The following is a 24,777-nucleotide window of genomic DNA, read 5'->3' as shown; positions in this document are numbered from 1 at the left end:
ACCCCTAAACCCTAATCTCATACACCTAAACCCAACACCCTAAAACCCTAAACCCTAAACCCTAAAACCCTAATCCCTAAACCCTAAACCCTAAACTTTAAACCCTCAACCCTAAACCCTAAACCCCAAACCCCAAACACTAAACCCTAAAACCCTAAACCTTAAAACCCTAAACCCTATAACCCTAAACCCTAAACCCCATACCCCATACTCCTAAACCTTAAACCTTAAACCCTAAACCCTAAAACCCTAAACCCTAAACCATAAACGCTAAAACCCTAAGACCCTACACCCTACACCCTAAACCCAAAACCCTAATCCCTAACACCTAAACCCAACACCCTAATACCCTAAATCCTTAACACTAACACCAAACCCCAAACCCTAAACCCCTAATCCCTAACCTCATACACCTAAACCCAACATCCTAAAACCCTAAACCCTAAACCCTAAAACCCTAATCCCTAAACCCTAAACCCTAAACCCTAAAACCCTCAACCCTAAAACCCTCAACCCTAAACCCTAAACCTTAAACCCTAAACCCCAAACCCCAAACTCCAAACAACAAACACTAAACCCCAAACCCTATACTCTATACCCTATACTCTATACCCTATACCCTAAACCCAAACCATAAACCCTAACACCTAAACCCCAAACCCTAATACCCTATACCCTAAATCCTAAACCCAAGACTCAAATCCCAAAACCCCAAACCACATATCCCAAGCCCTAAACCCTACAACCCAAAAGCCAAAACCCCACACCCCTTATCCCAAGCCAAAAACCCCTTACCCCATACCCCAAACTCCAATCCCTAAAGTCCTAAACCCCAAACCCTCAATCCTAAACCCTAAATTCTAAACCCCAAAACTCATACCCAAAACCCTAAAAACAAAACCCTAAACTCTAAACCCTAAACCCCAAACCCCAAACCCTACAACCCTAAACCCCTAAACTCTAAACCCTAAAACCCTAAATGCTAAACCTTACACCCTAAACCCCAAACCCTAAACCCTAAACCCTAATGCCTAAAACCCAAACACCAAACCCTAAACCCTAAACCCTATACCCTACACCGTAAATCCCTTTACCCTAAATCCTTCCCAATCTTTCTGTAACTTATCTGACTTGGATGTCGCAGTTTAGAAGAAATTTGAATGTAATGGATTCATCTGCCATCTGTAGTTGGGTCTTTTTGCATGGTAAGAATTGGCACATGTCGGTTTTGTACCCCCGCTTGGCAACTGGGAAGGCAATATCGTCTTCGATGGGCATTCGTAGAAGATAAGCTTCCTCTTCTAATGTCGAACACATCTAATTTCCCCAAAAGAGAAAACCGTTTTATTTTTTTATCCCAACATTCAAAAGCCACTTTAAGCATTGGCTGTTCCAACTACACTAGTGATAATTTCATAACATTTTCCCAACTGGGTGTCTCTCTAATGGCTCTAATGTCATCTACCTTTTCAAGAAGCTGGTCTTTAAGGGGTGCACAACCTCTTGGATGTTCAAAAAAAGCTTGATACATGTTTTGTCAAAAAATAAGAAGAGTGTTAGTTGGCCATTATTGTAACACATTTAGTTTTTAAATAAAAGAACCTGAACACTAATGAAGTATCATTTAATACTGATTAAAGGATGATTAGTCCTTTAGTCATACTTGTACTTACCTCTAGACAATAGTTACGCAATATAGCGGAACATCTTTTGGTATTGGTTAAAGGGGTGTTAGGCCCTTTAACATATGCATACCTATTTAAACATCCTAGAATTCAAAAGCCACAGGGCAAAGCCGAAATTGCACCAACTGGGAGATGAAGTATCTTTTGATATTGGTCAAGAGAGGGTTAGAGCTTTTCCATATGCATACCTACTAAATACTCTAGGAAATAACAATGGTTGAAATGATCTTTTGATATTATTTCTCAAGATTTGAACTCTTAGTTTATGCATTTCCTTAGCCTTGAAATGAGCATATGATGAACAATTGTAGAAGTCAAAATGGCCTTTTGATGTTACTCCTCAAGAGTTGAGCTCATAGAGCCATGCATCTACTTAGCCTTGAGGTGGGCACATGGTGAAGCACATAAGACATCAACATTGGCCTTTTGATGCTTCTTCCCAAGAGATAATCTCATAAGGGCATGCATCTACTTAGCCTTGAGAACAACAACCTTGGCTGGCAAGATAGGCTTTTTTTCTTTTAGGTATTTTAAATGGGATCTTTAGATTAGGAGAACTTAATGGATTTTGATCTTGATTTAAGATTTGATTGAGTTTTTAAACTTTGATCTTTGGGTGTAACTTTGAAAACATAAGGGGTACTTAGATGTTTTTTATATTAAACTTCTTTTAAGGGTTTTAAGGTTTATTATGATCTTACTAAGGATGGTAACCACATAGTGCAGCACTCATCGTATCATAGTCCTAATTATGTTAAGGTCCTCCTATCCTACTTCTATCTATGGCTTCCTATTTATGGGTACTCTAAGTGCAATGCATGAAGTTGTTGGGGGAGTTCCAGACTATGAGGTTCCAATAAGGTCGTTGGCCTTCAAACCTTCACCCATGGACAAATGGGCTTCTTTGATTGGTGGCTAGTTTTAAGGTTTTTGGTGGAGCCTTTAAGGACCAAAATCCAGGGGCACACACCTATTATCCTTCCTCTAATAGGTGAAATAGGATTTTAATTTTGTTTACATGAGAGTGTGTGACTGTGAGTGTTCACTCATGCAAGAAAATTGAATAGGAAAACAAAAAAAAAAAAAAAAACAAGGGGATAATGCAGCCACATGTTTAAGTTTACAAGCAATCCTACAAGTTTCTAAGTGGCTACATTTGGGGATCTAACAAAAGCTAAGTTCTCTTGATGTTTTTTTTTTTTAACTAAAACAAATGAAAGGAAAGAGAAGAACAAAAAGCAAATGCAATTTACTACTACCCAAAAACTAGGCTAATCATACTCAGTTATAGAGAAAGCCAAAGCTACAAATTTTGAGAGACCACCAAAAGAAAAGAAGGGGAAAAAACCCAAAAAAAACAAGGGGCAGAGGGTGCGATGCAATAACCGGGTGCAGGAAGGATAGATGGGCGCGATTTAGGTGCGATGAGCAGGAAGGAGGTGCAATGAGCAAGTTCTAATTTGCAATGAGATTGAATTGACTTACGGTTTTGGGCTTCTGGGTTACAATGAGATTGGGTTGAGTTGCGATGAATTTTTGGGTTACGATGAGGTTGCAGGTTGCGATAATTCTAAGTTGCGATGAAGTTCTACGTTGCAATGAGACTTTGAGTTGTGATGATGTTCTGAGTTGCGATGAAGTTATGGGTTGTAGTGAAGTTCTGGGTTGCGATGAGGTTCTGGGTTGCAATGAGGTTCTGAGTTGCAATGAGGTTCTAGGTTGCGATGAAGTTCTAGGTTCTTATGAGGTTCAAAGTTGCGACGAGGTTTGGAGTTGTGATGAGATTCTGGGTTGTGATGAGGTTTTGAGTTGTGATGAGGTTCTGCATTATGATGAGGTTCTGAGTTGCGATAAAGTTTATCTGAGTTGCGATTAGGTTGAAAGGAAGGTGCAATTTGTATTTTTGGGTTACGATGAGTCTCCAAGAATGTCCGGTTTGGACTTCTAGGTTGTGATGAGGTTCTAAGAAGGTGCGATTTGGATTTCTAGGTTGCGATGAGGATCTAAGAAGGTACGGTTTAAATTTTTGGGTTGTGTTGTGATGAGGCTCTAAGAAGGTGCGGTTTGGATTTCTGGGTTGTAATGAGGCTCTAAGAAGGTGCGGTTTGGATTTTTGGGTTGCGATGAAACTGAACCAGAGTGCGATTTCAACAAATGTATGATTTTGGAGAAAGCTTTTTGATTCGATTTTGGCATGGGAATGGCTTTAGGGTGATTCAGTTGGAAAGGTCTATCATGCCCAGCCTTCTTGAGATGCGATTTTGAATCACAAACTAGCAAGTCTTGAACTTATCAATGCAAAACAAAAAGAAATAAATCAAGTCTGAATAACATCCATTAAAGGTTTTGGGTTTCCCTAGTAGAGTTGCCAACTGTAAGCTTCGAAAAGCTTATGGCCGACTCAAAGAGTTGGAGTCGCCACCCATTTTTTAGAGGAAATTGGCCCTCATTTTTGGGTTTGGAAAGATTCAAATTAAGCCTTTGATAGTAACTCTTCCCTCCATAGGTAAGGCACTGAACCAAAAGGTTTTGGGTCCAAAAGATTGGAAGAAGGAAGGTGTTAGGCACCCCTCTCTCCAAGCTACTATGGCAACCCACTACTGGAGTAATTCAGGCTCAAATTCTAACAAAACATGAGCTAATATGATTGCTCAAAGCTTTTGAAATCTGGTGAAAATGTTCCCAACTTTGCCTAGAATTGATTTAAGGTAATGTTATTGGATCTTAAGTACTATTTTCCCTAAGACCTTTGCCTCCCTACCTCTTTTTCCTAATCTGGAGGAAGTTGGGAATGCAAGTTTCTCAGGATTTCTGAGGCTTTAAGTAACCTGAAACTAAACTAAAAGCAAAGAGATAGGGGATGAGAGGCCTACCTCTCGTGTATGACCTTGAAGAGAACTTTCCAACAACTAACAAATCTTCAAATGGAATTTGAGCAAGACGGAAGCTAGGCTGAGCGTTTCTGATATTAAGTTGGGAAACAAGGGATGAGGCTTGAGCTTGGTTCAATGATTTCGAGGTTTTGAGCAAACTAAGTTTGTTACAGAAGTTAGAAAACTCTTCTCCCTCTCAAGCTCAAGTTGGGCCTCTATTTATAGAGAAAATGGAGGGAGATACGTCTGAAATTCATCTAGCTAAAGTGTTTGTGGTTCAATAGAGTTTTTTCACCAAAATAGGCATGGATTTTAAGAGAGAAGGGCCTGTAGTTGACCATTCCTTCTTTGTGCAACAAATCTTCTCGATTTTGGGTGGTTTCTTATGGTTTTTGTGCATCCAATGAGGGATTGAAGCATGCAAGATGTTGTAGCCCAGTATTTGGGACTGGCAGTGGCAAAAAACATAAATTTGATGAACATTAAAAAGAGGTTTTGTCCTTTCTTAGTTTTAAGTTGGGGCTTGTTTAGTATTTTGAGTTCTTTAAGCCTATTAGGCTCAAATTCAATGATCCAGGTGTTTTAATGGGGTTTAAGTAAGGAGATGACGTCACCCCTCCCACATAAGATGCTTAGTTGGGCAATTGATGTGGCGATTCAATCTGGTATAGTAAAATGGTATATCTCTAGTTTAATGGTCAAATAGATGAATCTGGTCATGAAATTTGGTGTGATGAGGTTTTTTGGGTCTCTAAACATAGTGGTGAGGTCTGAATGGACAAATGGGGTTGGGATGATTGAAATATATGACTAACAAGTTAGGATTAATAAGATTTGTTGAAACAAAATCTTTATTTGATGAATGGTTAAACGAGGGAATTTTGGGATGAAATTTGGTGGGCAAGCATTTTTTAACACCTTGAATCTGATGAAAGTGATGGATCTTTGATCAGAGGTGTAGATTTACTGGTTCAGTTCAGATCACAGTCTTATGGTTTTTCAATCAATGAAATGGTACAAAAATGGAATCTTAATTTTTCAATGGTCAAACGGAAGTGTTTGGTCATGAAATTTGATGTACTAGGGTTTTTTTGGGTCTCTAAACATGGTAGTGGGGTCTGATTGGTCAAATAAGATTTGGATGATGGAGATTTGTGACGGACGAGCCTTTAATCAATAAGATTCGCTAAAATAGAATCAATGCTTGGTGTTGGGTCAAATAAGGAAATTTTGGGATAAAACTTGGTGGGTAGGTATGGATTGGGAATATGAGGTTGTTGGAAGGGTTTGATCATGTTAGGCATGTACTGATCACGTGTTTTAGGTTCGAGGAGCGTTGTAGTATTAAATGCGTCAAAATGGAATCTCTTATGGATATTGGCTAAATCCAGGAATTTAGGGTTCTTGTGTGATTGTTTGTTTGATGGTTTTGTTTCACATGATGGAGTTTGATCGGGGATCAAGTATTGTGATGTGGCATAATCAAGACCATTAAAAGGGAATCATGTAGATTTAACGGTGGATTTATGGGCATTTTGGCTAAAATTTGGTTTCTTAGGGTTTTGGCATGTTTTAAAGTAATTGGTATGGCCAGTCGGGCATCCAGAATGTAGGAGATGAATTAAAAAAGGGACTAAGCACAAATTGGGCGCTAACACATGGTAAAGGAGGACACTTCACATGTATGGATGAAGACATTTGATCAAATTTTACATGCGAAATCTTTTTTTTCTTGGAATTGAGTTTCATGTATTCAAGAACTTTGAATTTATAGGAAACAAATGGATGTTAAAGCACCTTGAGATATAATTCATTTTTTTATTATATAATCCTTTAATGAAATTTTAAATTTAAGTTCCATCTTATATTATGAACTAGTTGTGCTTGTATTCAATTCAGGAAAGAAGGCTTCAAAAAATAATGAAAAAAATTTAGGATATAGGCATTATAGTTGTATATTTTTAGCTACAATCAATGTAAACAGTAGTTATAGGTTTATGCTTTTAGCTACAATCATTGTAAACCATAGTTATAGGTTTATCTAATTATTTGTGATTCACATCCGTAGCTATAGATTGTTGTTCATCTGACAACTTGAACTATAGCTATAGGTTATTTTTTCTAGCTATGGCCAGTTAATATTCATAGCTACGACCAATTATTTAAACCGTAATTATACGTTTTCCATTTTTTTGTTATGGGCAACTTGGGTTCATAGCCATAGATTCATATTTTAACCGTAACTATACGTTTTTCATCTTTTGCTATCGATTATTTAAATTGTAGCTATAGGTTATTCATTTTTTGTTGTAGGCAACTTGAGTTTGTAGACATATACAAATTCATAATTTAAGCTATGAATATCTTAACACCATAAATCCAAATTTTGTAGATACGAACATCACAAAACTGTAGCTAGAAAGTCAAATTTGTAGCTTTGGATAACTTAAAATTGTAGCTACAAATGCATTTAGAATTATTTAGATTAAGCTTTAGCCACAGGCACAAACCATAGCTAGTGAAAAGCTCATGTCCACCTCCTACTGAGAAGATTGATTCTAGAATATATGTTAAACTGATGGCGCCAACCATACTCTTTTACTACTCTGATATTTTGTAGCCCTTTGCATCAGTAATAAGTGCTCGATTGTACCCCCATCCTCTTCCCTGGACAGTAGGGTTGTTCATGAGTCAGGCCGGGTCGGTTTAATAGATTTTTTTCAACCAACCCAACCTGGTCAGGTTACTTAAAGAGCAAAAAGAAACTAACATTCCATTAAGCAAAACCAACCCAAATATGAAGTAATTCCTAAAGACAAAAGTAATTCCTATTTAACTAATGTTTCATTGCTCTTTAATGTTAAAAATAAGTAACTAACTAGAAAGAATAAACTAGGATAAGGATTACCTAGTTAGGGAAAGACAAGGAAATCAGAAACTAACTAACTCGGCTCGGTTCAGTTTGGTTCGATTTTCACACATGAAAACCAAAACTGAACCAAATTATCGATTTATCCCTCTTCACAATCTGAAACCAACTGGTAGTAAAAAAAACAAACCAAATCAGGTTGATTTGGGCCGATTTGGTCAGTTTGATAATGTTTGTGAACAACCTTACTCAATAAAGCACTTTTATCATGTCTATATTCTTGTGACACATTAGTCATACTACCGCCCGGCTTAAACTGTCTTTTTCTTGTAGTATATATTGGAGAATGACGGTTCAGCCATGATTAGAAATTATACACACAAAATAACGCTAGATAGGTGCCAGATCAGAATTGATGCCAATTCATGGGTGAGCATTGGTGGGTTTGAAGGGATGAGAGATCCATCATATGGATAGCCGAACCCTACAGGTAGGTTAGGCAAAATTTCAAAAAAATTCTCTCTCTCCCATGAGGGAATCACATTCCCTATTTTAGAAAACTGCATTTTCAATGATCAATCTTGAAATTAAACCAGACTAAATCTGAAACCAAAAGGTAGGAGAGGGATATACCTAATATGGAGTAGCAGTAACTTCCAATGAAGGTGTTCACGCCCAAGGAGAATACTAAAAACTGCTCCCACTGAAGATGACATTGCGTAGGGTGGAGCAGAATCAGTAGGGTGGTTCTTCAGCAAGAATCGAATTCTTCAACAAGAACACAATAGAGGGCAGGTGAGCATGACTTCTGATTATCTTTTCTCCATAAGATAATATCAAGAACTCTTCTTGATCGCTCCTACAGGTGGAGATCGAACTGATAATGGTGGCAATACCAGGAGAAGGCAAGAGCAGAAGAAGGTGTCAGTCCAACTAATCCTAATGGTATGTTGCTACAGCTAGCAGGATCCTAATGGATTTAAGCATGGCCACCGGTGAAAAGGTTTTCTCATAATCAATTCATTCTTTCTGAGTGTACCCTTTCGCCATAAGATGAGCCTTGTAGGTCTCAACCTTACCATTGGGGCCCTTCTTCCTCTTATAGATCCATTTGCAACCAATTGCTTTTACCCCAGGGGGCAGATCTATTAGAGTCCAGACTCCATTGGTCTCCATTGAGTCCATCTCAGCTCTCATGGCATCTACCAACTTCAAAGAATCTATGTCCAACATAGCTTCCGTATAAGTCACAAGATCCTCCTCACTGGTCGTGGCTTCCACCAAGTAACTATCCTGGTCATAGCCAAAATGAGCTGGAGACCTGGAAACCCAGGTAGATCTTCTAGGTTGGTCATTAACTGGACCTTATGGGACATTTCCCACTACCCCTAAGCTCTCTTCATCAAGAACAACTTCTTGACAATGATTGTTTAGGATGCAATCATCCTCCAAGAAATGGAAATTTCGGCTACAAAAAACCTTCTGTTCTCCTGGGTCATAGAATATGTAATCCATAGAGCCTTTGGGGTAGCCTATGAATAGGCAACAACTGGTCTTGGATTCTAATTTGTCCATACTCATTCTTTTAACATGTGCTGAACAACCCCAAATCTTCAAGTGTCTCACACTTGGTTTCTTTCTGGTCCAAAGCTCATATGGAGTCTTCGAAACTGATTTGGTTGGAACCTGGTTCAGCACATATATCGCAGTGTCTAATGTGTAACCCCAAAAGGATGTGGGTAACTCTGAGTATACGAGAAGTGATTGGACCATATCCAATAAAGTTTGGTTCCTCCTCTCTAACACATCGTTTAGCTGTCGTGTAGTAGGATGAGTTAACTGTGATACTATCCCATTGACCTTTAAGTAGTCCCTGAATTCGTCAGAGAGATACTCGCTACCTCGATCCAATCAAAGGGTCTTAATTTCTATTCCCAACTGCTTCTCGACCTCTTGTCTAAACTCTCTGAACTTTTCAAAGGATTCAAACTTGTGTCTTATTAGGTACATGTAACCATACTATGAATAATCATCGGTAAATGTTAAAATAAACATACTGGTTACATGTCCTAACACTCATGGGACCACATACATCAGTATGTATAAGATCAAGCGTGCCTATACATCTTTCAAGCTTACCATTAAATGGTTGTTTCATCATCTTATCCTGAAGGCAAGGTTCACAGGTTGGAAGATCTTCTACAGTTAGAAAATCCAAAGGACCATCCTTTACCAATCTTGTGATACAATCAATGTTGATGTGGCCAAGTCGGTAATGCCACAAGCATGTGGGATTTACTGTATCACAGGTTCTTTTTTTGGGGATATCATCCAACGTAGTTTCAGTTATGTTAGTTTCCAAAGAATGATGGAGAACATAGAGACCACTCTCAAGTTATCCGTATGCGAGAAATGTGTTATTTCTTTTGATAGTAATCATATTAGTAAAGAGAATAGAATATCCATCCACACACAGTTTTGAAACAGAAATCAGATTTCTTCTCAAATTCTGTACATAAAGACAATCTTTTAGTACAATAATTCATTCTCTGAAAATTAACTCTATAGTTCCTATAGTTGTAGCTGCAACACTTGCAGAAGTCCCCAAGTAAAGAGTCACTTCTCCGTCACTCAGTCTTCTACTTGTCTTGAACCCCTGTAGTGAGTTACACACATGAGTCGAAGCCCCAGAGTCAATACACCAGGAAGAAGAAGTTACCAATAAATTGGTGTCTATGACAAATGATTCAAAATTACCTTGTTTCTTGGACTCCAGGTATTGAGGACAGTTCATCTTCTAGTGGTCGACCTACTTATAGAAGTGGCAAGCATCTAATGCTTTGTCCTTCCTTTGCCTCTTGGACATAGTAGCTTTCTCTTTGTCTTCCTCTTTTCCTTGCCCGATTTACCAGCTTCAACAAGCATGGCAATGGGCTCATCCTTCTTGATCAGTTCCTCGTCCCTCTGCAACATATTGCTGAGTTCTTGGATGCTAACAGCTTGTTCATGTTGTAGTTCATGATGAACTGATTGAAGGAAGGAGGCAAAGAGTTTGGGATGGCATCCACCTTAGTTACATGGTCAAGCCCGGATCCAAGAGCCTCAAGTTCATTGATGTATCCTATCGTCTTAAGACAATGGTCATGAATTTGTTGGTTCTTGGAAATCTGTGCAATCATGAACTGTTTCAAGACCTTCTGTCGAGTAGAATGATTCTACTCTTCATACATCATCCTCATACTATCCAAGATATCCTTGGACAATTCGATCTGATTGAACTGTCACTGTATCGGATTATCTAAGGATGCTATGATGTAGTAGCGGGCAAGGGAATTTTTCTCTTCCCATTCTTGGTAGTCCCTCCTACGGGCCTCAGAAGCCCTATCTTTTGGACGTTCTGGGGCAAGATTTTTAGCTACTTTGTCCAACTTTTCTAATGTCAGGACCAGCATAAGGTTACGGTACCAATCAACATAGTTTGGGCCCTTTAGTTTGTTATCATCCAACAATTTTGCTAATTGTCCATTTGCCATTGCTGATAAAAAACAAATATTAGTCCACAACTTTATTTGATTCATGTTATCTACATAGATATGGCTTTTAATCTATGTTCCATTTCCATTTATTCATTTCTGAGATTTCCCTCCTATCTTAGTGACAGAGACTACGAATTATGTCTCTAAAAATGTGGGAAATCACATAGGGTGCATGGAGCCAACTGTTTTAGCTACATAACCCCACCACCTTTCTGTGAAGTATCATATCCACTCATTTTATGAACTTTCCCTTTGGCCTCTGTCAAACAATGTTCATTGCCATTTTAGGTTAAACATTTCTGTATAGTGAGTGCTCACCCATCATATTCGTAAACGCTAAGGTACCGTGAGAGAGTCTTCCATTTTAGGATAGGCCCTTCCCACATCGGTCTATGACACCCCTATCATCTTATGAAACATTTCAATAGATCAAGCAGCAAATGGATAGCCTAATTTTATGGTGTGTTTCCTCATTACTGAATGGCCCATCTTCATGCTAATGACAGAAGGCCTTTAGAGAGTTCATTATATGAATCTCCCTATCACATGCTCCCATATTTCAGGAGGGAACGAAATTATTACGTCCTAGTTTAATTTAGGTCAAACCAAAGTGGCTCCCACTGACTTTCATAAAGCCAAATTTCGATGGGCCCTAAATGGCTAGGGTTTCGTACCATTCCTCTTGGGGAGGTGTGGGGCCCACCATGAAGGGAGATTATCCAATGATCTTTAGGGACAACATAAAAATAATGTGCATTCAGCCATGGTGTGTGCAAAAGCCACTATCGTATCAGCATGGGCCAAGCACTTATGGCCCATGAACGTTGAACATCACACATCCATAGATCACATGCATGAAAAACATAATTGATCCAATTAATTAATATCTGTAAAACCCATTATTAAATCCCATAATAATCCATAATATTATTGATTAATATTATCTAGGTATATGGGCTGAATAGCAAAGAGCAGTTCGGCCCATATAGCTTTTATGCAGTTAATGGGCTAGAGCAGTTTTAACACATTAAAATTGCGTTTTACAGGTGTGGGATGAATTGCATCTTGCAATTAACCATCAACTCTTAGACCTAAGAATGAAAAATTATGGCTAAGAATAGCCCCCATCAAACCACAGATTCGGTCCAACTAGTTTGGTCCAATCTGGTTCAAATGAGTCTAAGGTTTTATTTTTAAGTCAAGATTATGATCTGAAATTAAATTACTAATAAAAGACATTCATGAATCAGTAGAAGGGTTGTTCGTAGATCTTCTACCCTGCAAAACAGAGGTTAGTTCATAGTTTGCAGTTTCTCAAACTACAAATCACAGATAGTCAAACCCTAATCTGTAAAACTCCATCCTTTTGCATGATCTGCTTCAAATTTGAATAAAATAAAATAGAAAAACCCTAATTTTCTATTAATATTACATCAAATCGAATTCTCATTCGAACTAGTTTGGTCCAATCTGGTTCGAATGGGTCTAAGGTTTGATTTTTAATTCAAGATTATGATCTGAAATTAAATTACTGATAAAAGACATTCAAGAATTAGTAGAAGGGATGTTCGTAGATCTTCTACCATGCAAAACAGAGGTTAGTTCATAGTTTGCAGTTTCTCAAATTGCAAATCGCAGATAGTCAAACCCTAATCTGTGAAACTCCTTCCTTTTGCACGATCTGCTTTGAATTTGAATAAAATAAAATAGAAAAACCCTAATTTTCTATTAATAATACATCAAATCGAATTCCTATACATTCTGTCTAAAAATATAAAAAAAAATAATTACAGACAGGAATGAATAGAACAGTAGGAGTGCAGACTTCTTGCGCCAATCAAGACTTCAATCTCCACCGTACGAACAACCCATAAATCAAGATAAATATAAACAACAATTATAAATATAAATCAGATTTATAAAATTTAATTTTAGACCAATTCGCCCAAAATCTGGGAACGATTTCCCAGAAAATCATTAATCTGCGCAAATCAGGTAGAACGCCTTCTGCTCATTTGCACAATTCCAGATTTGGCTAATTTCGGTTCAAGATTTGAACCTGGGCTCTGATACCACTGAAGGGATGAGAGATCCATTATATGGATAGCCGAACCCTGCAGGTAGGTTGGGCGAAATTTCAAAAAATTTCTCTCTCTCCCATGTGGGAATCACATTCCCTATTTTAGAAAACTGCATTTTCAAGGATCAATCTTGAACCGAAACCTGACCAGATCTAAAACCAAAAGGTAGGAGATGAATATACCTGATACGGAGTAGCAGTAACTCCCAACAAAAGTGTTCATGCCCAAGGAAAATACCAAAAACTGGTCCCGCTAAACATGACACAACATAGGGTGGAGCAGAATCAGTAGGGTGGTTCTTCAGCAAGAACTGAATTCTTCAGCAAGAACTCGATGAAGGGCAGGTGAGCATGACTTTTGATTATCTTTTCTCCAAAAAGATAATATCAAGAACTCTTCTTGATCGCTCCTACATGTGGAGATCGAATTGGTAATGGCGGCAATAGCAGGAGATGGCAAGAGCAAAAAATGACATCAGTCCAACTATATGTTGTCTTTTCTCTTGAATCAGTAAGACTGAAGGATGAACTGAGGTTCGCCCTTCTTCTCTATTTATAGCCTTAAAGAGAGCATCTCCTAATCCCATTAGGATTTTCCTAATCCAAATCTTGTATTTGGATCTGAACTCTTTTTAAGAGATAAAGATAATCCCTTATCTTATTTGCAGATAAAGATCAACCCTTCTAATCTAATTAGGAGTTTCTTGATCCAAATCTCTATTTGGATCTAGACTCTCTGAGTGGATAGGAAAAATCCCTTATCCTATCTGCTGATCTAAATCCCAGAACCGCCCCTCTTTAATTAATCTTATTAAGTCAGTTCAAATTGGGCTTTAGGCCCATTAAGTTAATGTGTTCACTTATCCTTCAAACTGCTGCCCAGTTGGATATCCTTGTTTTACGTGAGACCCAAATATTGATCAACACATCAGCCACATGTGTCCAGCCCAGCCTCTGTTACAAGGCTTGGCTGAATTCACTGTAGGAGACAGTGAACCCCTAAGTCCATCACCATGGGCTCTTAATGGGCCCAACATTTATACTAAATTGTCATTGGGTCAAGCCACCTTATAAAAACCCAAGGACTATGGGCAAATGCAAGATTTGCCCATCAGGTATTATCCTCAATGGTCTTTCACTTAACCTCTCAGCCCATAATGATCAAACACTGCTCGACAAGAGAGGACCTCTCCCTCGGTTGCAAGGTACAATGCTACACTCTCTACTCACATGGATCCTGGGAATTAAAACCTTTTGCAATCATTTTGAAACCATAATATGTATGCATATCTCTATATAAATATATTTTGCAAAACAAATTTTAACGGTTGAAATCGACTACCGGCAATTTTGGTTTCCATCAGAGAGAGTGCATCCCTGATCATTCACTTTGTCCGACAAAGGGGCTGATCCTATCACTATGATCACCCACTCAGATGAATTCTCGAACTGTCCCAACATACCTAGGTTTTGACCCCCTTTAAGGATCTCACTGATTGGCATATCAAAGACATCCAAATCTAACACCTAGTGCAGTATCATAATCGAGTCTAGGGGTCAGGTGTAACATTCCAGTTTTGCCAATCTATCTCCAAGGTCTACGGCAATGCTAGAATTCTGGTCCGGTTTAGGGTTTCAAGAAAATCCACACTGCATGTATCTCAGGTCTCACCCTGGCAGCTAAGACAAGCCACCCCAACCAATTTGGCGGCACATCAGTGTTAGTCTTGCTGTGAAGATTCTAAAGTAACATGAGTCTCATAAGTGTCCAGTTTAAGGGTATTACATAGAAACACACCATAATAACATGAATCAAATATGTATTATATTCATTTACATTAAATGTCATAATATACATCATTCTGATTGGAGCTAAGGGCATATACTGTCTAATAGGATCTGTTTGTACTTTTCTATTGATTTTAATATATAGAATCTCGTGAACTTGTGCAACTTGCAGGAAGCTAGCCTTGTAAGGCTAAACAACTATAAATTTTTCCTTGGTATATTGACTTATGCTTGTCAGTGAATATTTTATCAACTTGTGCCCGTTTCTCATGTTATCACCATACAGTTTGTAGCATAAAAAATAAAGAAGAGAGAGAAAGAGAGAGTGAGAGAGGTAAATCAGGAATTTAGCACAAATAATGGAATGAGATTAAGACAAGAAAATGAAAATAAATTAATAAACAAAAATAGACATAAAATAAGAATAAAATGCAAAAACCTCCCTTCAAGTTTCCGACAATAATAAAATATCCCCTTTAGTTTCATTTTGATAAATACCTCCATAAAATTTTCAAAATTCAACAAAACCTCCCTTTCATCACTAACCTAGACAGAAAACGTTAAAGCTAATGTATCAAAATTTCTAAATACCCATTCTGCCCTTGTGTAAATTATTTTACATACAATTTTACTAAACTTCCTTTGATCTCAATCACCCATCCCTAAACTCCAGCGACTCAGCTTAAACGTTATGTCAGTGATATCTCTCTGCTTGCTTCAGCTTGCTAAGAAAATATCCAGGGTTGGAAAAGGAAGGAAAAAGCAATGGCTGATTCCGAATTGGAAGTTAACAGACGACGAAGAATGCAGGAGTTAATGGCATAACATGGCATTGAAAATTAACAGAACTCGAAGCAGTAGAGAAGAAGCCAAAAGAGAAACAGATGAAAGGAGGCAAGATGCTTAGTCAAATCTTGTCATCTGAAACATGAGAAAGACTTGCTCGATTTTCTTTGGTTGAGCCTGAGAAAGCACGTGGAGTTGAGGATGTTCTACTGAGAGTTGCTCAAATGGGTCAAATAGTTGAGAAGGCGTCTGGAGAAAGGCTTATATCATTACTGGAACAGATTAACAATCAAACAACAAAGCAAACCAAAGTGATGATTCAGAGGCATCAGAGTGTTCTAGACTCTGGAGGACGATGATTAAGACGCATTTGGTGTTTGATGATAGAAAATGAGAAAACTCTTAAAATAGTTGTATAATTTTGGGTCATTTGACCAGCATTATTAAGCGGGTCTCACATTTCAAGATACCTTTTGCTAGTGTCTTTGTTAGAAATAAAGTATCTTCTGTTCTATCGTTTGTGCGCATTAAAACGTATGAAAATGTAAAAGCTCTGTCTTTGATTTGTATTGCACCGGCAATGATATATTTTGACCTAATAGTCTCTGTTGTATCTTGCATACCAAAATAGTAGTAAACCACAAATTTCATTAAAAGAAAAATAGAGACAGCAACAAAAAAACGAACACAAAAAAAGAAAGGAACAGTAAAACCAACAATTGAAACCATAATGACCAAAAACTAGGAAGCTAGCAGATCCATACGTATGTTACATGTTCCATGAAAAACTTTAATATTGTCTATAAAACCCTAATCCCTTTTTCTTCGTTTAGCAGAGAATGAAGGAAAAATCAGAACTCCAAATAGAGATATACACTCTACATATCTCATGAAACATGGGATGAAGAAAATAGAAAAGTTTATTGTCAATGGGCACAAATCTATCACTCCATGAATGCCGATCTTTCACAGATGAAGACATTGCTATAGAAAACTAACAAGGGATTAGTGAAGCATATGGAATCTTGACTGATGAGTATTGAAAAACGAAAACAAAGAAAAACGTTGCAAACCAAACCAGCTCTAACCTGGTGCCGATGCATTAATAAACGATTGCAGACCAAATGAGCGTGGATGTCATTTGCAAGAAATTTTTTCAGGTTCCCATCGTTTCTTATTCACTTGAGTACTCTGCTTTTTTCAAAACACTTGCAACCCATTATGAACTGGATTCGGTAATGACTCCCTTGTTAAGTCAAATTTATAAAAGGCCAACTTTATTTTCTAATGATGATATTGAGAAAAAAAAAATCATGAAGAAAGACAATGGAAACTTCACAAATTAGGAAGCATGTTACAAAGTAATTAACGTCTACTAATTTTGCTTTTAAACTTATCTCAACTTGAAGATTTCTAAATCTTTACCTCAATCAATTGGATAGAGTATACACTATAATGTCATCAAAACAACAAGATTTTCCGGTTTGTTGCTTCAGTTCTCATTTGCAGAATAAGAAACACTGAACATTGACTTAGAGAAAGCAAGCTTACCATGGAGGAGCTATGCTAGCACTTCGGTATAAACAATTCAACACCAGAATTTTTTCCCCTGCAATCGTTCTTTAATGGCATCTGCTCCATGGAAGGGCTTGGTCTGAACAGTTTTCTCTATAATTTTTACCGTCTGTCGAACTGGGCGATCAAAGTATCTATTTTTATTCTTTCTTTTAAATTTTTAGTTTGAAAAAATTGAGATATTAAGAAAATACAAATGGTCCCGTTAAATGACTCGCACATATGATCTGCGATACCATGCAAAGTCTGACGTGTTTCATTGTAATTCGGAGTGCACCACAACACACACGTAACCAAGTGCAGGAAATCTGGACTGTGCATGAGCCCTCTGCTTTGCGCACATTAGAAGCTTTGAAATTGCCGTTCTCTCCGACAAAAAGAGCCACCACCCTTTCGTCAGAAACCAACTTTGCCACAACTTTTGCCCTCAAACGTGAATCATCACCGTTGCTACTAGTTATCCAATGGATTGCCCTCACTACAGCTACAATGCTGATGTATAGCTCCCTAGGTATGTTAGAGTAGATTTGTTCATGGGCTGGGTAGCCTGATGGCCCGGCCCGCATCCTAATCGGGCTTTGTCATGTAATTTAGGCCCGCGGGCCTGATCTTGAGCCTAACATAATAAGTTCGATTGTGTTTCAAACCGGGTTTGAGATTTGTCAAAAAAGTCCGGCTTGAGTCCGACCCGACTCGACTCAGCATTATATATTTTATAAAATATATAATATTTATTTTATATATGATATAAAATATATAAATAATATAATATTTATTAAAATATATATTTATAATTTAATATATACATTTTTATTCTTTTCTTTATAATCTCTTTATTCAACCACTAACAATATGGACTAAATTTCGGGCTGGGCCCTGGCCCGGGATTCGGGCTTTTTATGAGGGTTGGGCTTGGGCCCAAGTCTTTCTGGCTTCTTAAATGACAATTGTCGGGGGTAATTTCGTAACTTTATATATTTTCTATCTGAGTTAGTGACGAAGGGAGAATTTTATTGAATTTTTGAAAAGTTCAGCGGCGGTATTTGTTAAAATCAAATAAAGGGAGGATTTTATTCTTGTCAAAAACTTGGGGGAAGTTTTTATATTTTACTTATAAAATAATGGCAAATATCCCATGGGAGTAAGTGTTGTCCAATACGCGGTGGTAACGCCTTAAAAAAAAAAAACGCGGTGGTTGCGAGGTGAAACAGTTGAAGGAAAGGGCCGCAAGGCCCGCAACGCAAGGGGAACAAGTGAAAGGCATTGACGGCCGGAGAGGTATCCGGATTTGAATGGGTGTCCTTTGTCCTTCCCCTGACCTTGTTTTTACAAAGGGGGATGATGAAATAGAGGAAATTAAAATAGAGCAAACAAACCTCCTCCATCCTCAAGAGATGCATCAATAAATATCAAACTGATGACCTCTCGCTAAATCCTTTGGAAGAAAACTTGCTCGTTGAAGGCTTTTTTTTATAGGCCATAACTGAAGGTTGATTAGGAGTCCCTTGTCCTCACCTTTAGCAATGACCGCAATTGATGTGCTATGAGATATCTTCACGCAAGGGAGGGAGCAAAGAGAAAGAGAGAGAAAAGATGGCCTCGATGAAGTTGCTAGTTCTTCTATGTTGCATCTCGGCAATGGTGGTGGTTCGAGCTGAAGATCCTTACCTTTTCTTCACTTGGAACGTGACCTATGGCACCATCTCTCCTTTGGGCGTCCCGCAACAAGGCATTCTCATCAACGGACAGTTCCCCGGTCCCAATATTAACTCTACCACCAACAACAATGTGGTCGTCAATGTCTTCAATAATCTCGATGAGCCATTCCTCTTAACATGGTATGTCTGTAACTCTGCATAACAAAATAGATGCTTCGTTAATTGAAAACGGAAGAGAAAAAAAAAAAAGATGAAGAAGAAAGAAAAGGAGAAGACACGCGACGATGATTTCACTGTTAAAGACGAGAATTTTGATTGATGATGATATAACAGGAGCGGCATTCAACATAGGAAAAACTCGTGGCAAGATGGAATGCCTGGGACCAATTGCCCCATCGAACCAGGAACAAACTTCACGTACCATTTCCAGGTGAAGGATCAGATCGGGAGCTTCTTCTACTTCCCGACCATAGGCATGCACAGAGCAGCTGGTGGCTTCGGCGGCCTCCGTGTGAATAGTCGTCTGCTTATCCCGGTCCCTTTTGCCAACCCAGAAGATGACTACACCGTCCTCATCGGCGACTGGTACTCCAAGGGCCATAGTAGCCTCAAGAAATTGTTAGACACCGGCCGTTCTCTCGGCAAGCCTGACGGAGTCCTCATTAATGGCAAGTCTGGCAAGGTCGAAGGGCACAAGGATGAGCCCCTCTTCACCATGAAGCCCCACAAGAGCTACAGGTACAGGGTCTGCAATGTTGGGTTGAAGACTTCTCTCAACTTTAGGATCCAAGGCCACTCCCTGAAGCTGGTGGAGATGGAGGGATCCCACACGGTTCAGAACGTATACGATTCCCTCGACGTGCACGTAGGGCAGTGCTACTCCGTTCTGGTAACAGCCAACCAGGCGCCCAAAGATTACTACATGGTGGCATCCACCCGGTTTACCAAGTACATGATTAGTGCCACGCGCATCATCCGTTACACCAACGGCAAAGGCCCCGCTTCTCCTGTCCTCCCTGAGGCACCTGTTGGCTGGGCCTGGTCCCTCAACCAATTCCGCTCCTTCCGCTGGAACTTAACGGCTAGCGCCGCCCGCCCCAATCCTCAAGGCTCTTACCACTATGGCGCCATCAACATCACCCGCACCATCAAGCTTGTCAACACTGCTGGAACCGTAGATGGGAAGCTCCGCTACGCCATTAATGGCATGTCCCACGTCGACAAGGATACTCCACTAAAGCTCGCCGAATACTTCGGAGTTGCAGACAAGGTTTTCAAGTACGACAGCATCCCAGATGAACCTAAAGGCAAAGGAAGTGAAAAGATTGTCATGGGACCTAACGTCCTCAATGCTACATTCCGTAATTTTGTGGAAATCATATTGGAGAACCACGAGAAGAGTATTCAGTCATGGCACTTGGATGGATACTCTTTCTTTGCTGTCGGGTGTGTAAAAGAGACTTTCCCATATACATATTTATTTTCTGACGTTTTAGTTTTAACAAATTAGTTTGTTCTCTTGGCAGAATTGAACCAGGGAAGTGGACACCAGAACGCAGAAGGAACTACAACCTTCTTGACGCTGTGAGTCGGCACACAGTCCAAGTTTTCCCAAACTCGTGGGCGGCCATCTTGCTCACCTTTGACAATGCCGGAATGTGGAACCTGAGGTCAGAGATTTGGGATAGATTCTACCTAGGACAGCAGCTCTATGTCAGCGTCCTTTCTCCAGCACGCTCTCTCAGGGACGAATACAACATCCCCGATGGCACAAAGCTTTGCGGCATAGTGAAGGGCCTTCCCAAGCCCCCACCATATACCATCTAGATATACCTCTGACGATTGTCTTCACACGAGGTAAGAGACATACAAAGAACGAGGAAACATAAAGCAGAAACAACTAACAATGGAGTGAAGACAAAGAAGCATAAATTAATAAGAAGGGGAATAAATCACCTCCATGGGAAAGAGGAAATAATCATCTCCCTTCTTAATTTAGAATAAAGGGAGGTGATTAATGTATTAACGAGTAATTTCATGTTTTACCATTTATTTCACTTGATTTCCCTTTATTTTATTTTTTATTCTATACTTATTTACAACAAACTTTTATATGCCGATGTCGGATTAATTATTGGGTTTATTTCTATAAACCCAACTACATATAATCCATAATAATAATCGAACATCTCTCTCACTTGTTTTTTCTGACAAGGCAATGGAAATATATTCTTAAGCGATCATGAATTAATTAGGGCATGTTGATGATGATAGAGGTTCATGGTCATTAGTATTCACTAACATTTTTGTATGTGTGCGTGTCTCAAAAGAGCATGAAATATTTCCCATGTGTGGCTGCGTCATCGTGGCTAGGAGATCCGAATTCAATTCAAAACCGCGTGTCTAGATGTATTGATGTGGGTCCCATTTTAATTGTTGGGGTAACGCTGGGCTAAAACCATGAAATCACAGCCTATGTAATATTGATATGGCCACATTTTAATTCATTTCAGTCAATTCAAGATGAAGCCATATTAATACATCAAGATCCAGATTCACAGTTTAGGGTTTATAGGAGATATTCCTAATGTACAAAGAGGGCTGTGAGAACAATATAAGCACAATTTTGTGAGTATTAAATCCAATTTTTTATCTGTCCCCTAGACAATTTTTTTGTACCCACCAATAGAATAGTACCATGTAGTCCTTTATTTTTGAAACTCAAATTGAGCGGACAGAATTAATGACAATTTGGACTCCAAAAAAAATTTTAATTTTATGGTTAACCTCCTTGTAAAAGTCCACTGGTTTAAAATTTTTTGGACTGCTGAAGATTTTTGAAGTGAACATCAATAAAATTGATGTATCATTTACATCGATTTAAGATGAAAAAGTCAAACAAAAAAATAGTTTGTATCATTTTCGATGTAAAATTTACATATCAAACAAACAGCTGAAAAAATGGATCAGGTATGAAGTTTTACACCGGTCCACTTTTATATGGGAAACAAATGCGTATAAATGCAAACTGACGATAGAGTTTTACGTCGATTCATATTTACACTTCAATCAAATGCAGCCTAAGAAATTCAACTCATTTCTCACAATACAGTTGCAATTCACGTTCCTATATCACTAATGTAAGTATTTAAACTATTCATCCCATTAGAAACCATTTTTACTTGCCTACTTTACTTTCAAACAAGAATTCATAACCGATATATTCATTCATACAATCATTCTTACATTCAATCATCTCTTTTTACCAATCAATCTCATTATCACAGTGTCTTACATATGTTCACATTTCACATAAAATTCAAACATGTATTCTAACTTATACCAAAATCAATACATCAAACTACCAAAACATTGCATCGTCATCAAAACAAATATTTAAAAGCCATGATTAACATATAAACAATCATATGAAACAATGATATCGCACACGAAACTAGCTAGAGATGATCACTTATCTTTGAAGTTGATTGCCAATATATTTCTTAGAACTTATAAGCATACTATCACCTTGCCTTGGGAGCCCCTCCTTACTTTACTATGGAGACAATTATTTATTTATCACTGCTGTCATCCTTATGATGCCCATATGGTGAACCAAGACTCCTGCCCTTGAGTGGTCATTGAGTAATTTCCATTAAAGTACTTTGACTCTTTGGCATTACTTTTTTGTCACCAAGATATGATAAGCATTTAGAGTTGTACATTGGGGAATGACTCCATGTTTTCCTTCTTGAAAATTTCCTACAAGCCTACAAGAACAAATTAAGTACCCATGTCAGGTAGTCCTTGAAACCTTTGGAATCCAAACAATTCTATCATCATGGATATTTCTTCTATATACTTGCAACTGCAAGAGATATGCCCATTTCTACCATACAATGACGGTCTAAGAGATGATGCCTTTTCATGACAATAGGGGGCTTCATGAAATGATTATTCAAGTCAATGTTTTTGAAGTGTCATTAACCCAGATGGCTGGACCGTTTACCCCGGGACCAATCTAGTTCCATCTTACCTCAAACGCAGTCTCTGGCCAAAAACCATTGAATTGTTAATGAATCTTGGCCCAAGTGGTTAAACCATTGACCTATTAAATGGTTTTTAGCCATTTTTATTTTAATTGATTTTTTTTGTCAGAATAAGACATTTGTTCAAATTGGACTGTCGAACTGTCAATGCAGAAATTGGCTAAAACGGTTCGAATTCTAGGTCATTTTTTAAAACATTGATTCAAATACTCTTGCCTTTATGACTTCTTGTATTTTGATCTAACTTTAACAAAAATAAATTTTTGGGAGAATGACCAATCAGCCCAGATCAGAATTTTATAGCCCAAAAGTACAGGGGGAATGCACCTTGACCGTGAATTGATATTGATGCCAAATTCACGAGCAATATGTGATTTATACGGGGGTAAATTTTTTGGAGAATGACCAATCAGCCCAGATCAGAATTTTATAGCCCCAAAGTAGAGGGGAAAGCACCTTGACCATGAATTGATATTGATGCCAAATTCACGAGCAAGATGTGGCTTATAGGGGGGAGGGGGCCAGTAGTAGGGTGGGGGTGGGGTGGGGCTGGAATTCAGAATTCTGCATGTGTGTATCTGTACTTCTATGTAAATTTTTTTGCTTTTCAAGCTTCTTTTCAAAACTTTTCATTCATAACATAAATTAATAAATGATGTTTTCCAAATTAACCACTTTCTTCTTCAATGTACCCTTTTTTTTTGTAATTAAAGAGAGCTTCTGATTCATGCCATTAAAAAGGGAAACACGGGAGGAGGAGTCAATTTCCAACTCCTGCAAAACGTGCTTGGCCAAACAGTCTGCCAAGGAATTACATGATCTCTGCACATGTTGAAAAGCAAGGGCAGAGCCATGGGTGGCATAGAGGAGACATGGCCCCCCATGCCTTGAAAATCCTCGTAGTAGCTATTTAAATTCCATATATATTTTCCCCCTCTTATGGAAATGTCTCTTATCTTTTAGCCCCCTATCTATGTTTATTACGCTTTGGCCCCCTCAGTAAAAAATCCTAGCTCCTAGCTCCGCACCTGTTGAAAACGAAAGGCCTTAAAGAGGCTACAAAAACTTTAATATCTTGCCGGAAAGCATTTAATGGAGAAAAGAAAGCCAAAGTAATTGAGTCGATAACAGCACGGATATCATTCACCACTTTCAAAGAGTCCGATTCAAAAATCACCTTCACTATCCCAAAGACTGAAGCTATCATGCAACTTAAACGTAAAGCCATAGCTTCCGCCATTTTCACTGAGGCACAGAAACACTTGGAGACTCTTCCAGTCAAGATGCAATCCTCTGAATCTCTTAGTGTAAAAGCAAAACCAGAGTAGCTTCTACGAGGTAAAAAACATGCATCCACGTTTATCTTTATCCATCCTAGGGGAGGAAGGGTCCAAGTTTGTCACTACTCTATAGTTAGACCTAAAGATGTAAGAACTGATCGGCTAGGGGCATTCGATTGTAGAAGCTCCAACTTTTCGAAACTACCTGATTCGAGGTGGTGACTGATCCATTGAAAACCAACCCATTACGAGCCTTCCAAATTTCCCAACAGAAAATCGAGAAAGCCCGAATCCAATCCGGGCCATTTGGTATTCCATGTTGTTGGGGCAATAGCTCAACAAACCAATTTGCTAAAGAGTCACGGTCTATTTCCTCTGTTTGGACCACTAGGTTGCTAGCACAATAGACAGCCCTAGTAAAATTACATTTGAGCAGAACATGGACTACCGGCTCCTCCTCTCCATATCGAGGAAACATAGCTAACCCTAAGTCCTTTCTTAGTCAATATCTGATGGACTGCTAGAGCATCTGCTAGAGCATTAGAGATAGCTCGCCACATGAAATTTTTTTATTTTTGGGGGTGATTTAGTAGTCCAA

At 38.6% G+C, this 24,777-nt stretch overlaps 1 protein-coding gene and 1 pseudogene across 1 annotated transcript; both read left to right on the top strand.

The window, feature by feature from the left end:
• The first annotated feature begins 15,596 nt into the window (after positions 1-15,596).
• On the top strand, positions 15,597-16,139 carry LOC148853269 (uncharacterized; annotated as a pseudogene).
• A 2,369-nt stretch (positions 16,140-18,508) lies between these two features.
• On the top strand, positions 18,509-21,064 carry LOC148853268 (protein SKU5 SIMILAR 14-like). The gene is made up of 3 exons (XM_088946345.1): positions 18,509-19,030; positions 19,184-20,296; positions 20,377-21,064. Exons 1-3 carry the CDS (start codon positions 18,729-18,731, stop codon positions 20,675-20,677), a joined length of 1,716 nt encoding a protein of 571 aa, XP_088802471.1. The 5' UTR covers positions 18,509-18,728; the 3' UTR covers positions 20,678-21,064.
• Positions 21,065-24,777: the final 3,713 nt, after the last annotated feature.

The sequence above is a fragment of the Nelumbo lutea genome, chromosome 5 (genome assembly GCF_056320005.1).
Source record: "Nelumbo lutea isolate HS-2025 chromosome 5, American lotus-T2T, whole genome shotgun sequence".
NCBI classification, from domain to species: domain Eukaryota; kingdom Viridiplantae; phylum Streptophyta; class Magnoliopsida; order Proteales; family Nelumbonaceae; genus Nelumbo; species Nelumbo lutea.
Note: the sequence above shows the minus strand (reverse complement) of the source record. Positions and strands in the feature narration are given on the sequence as shown.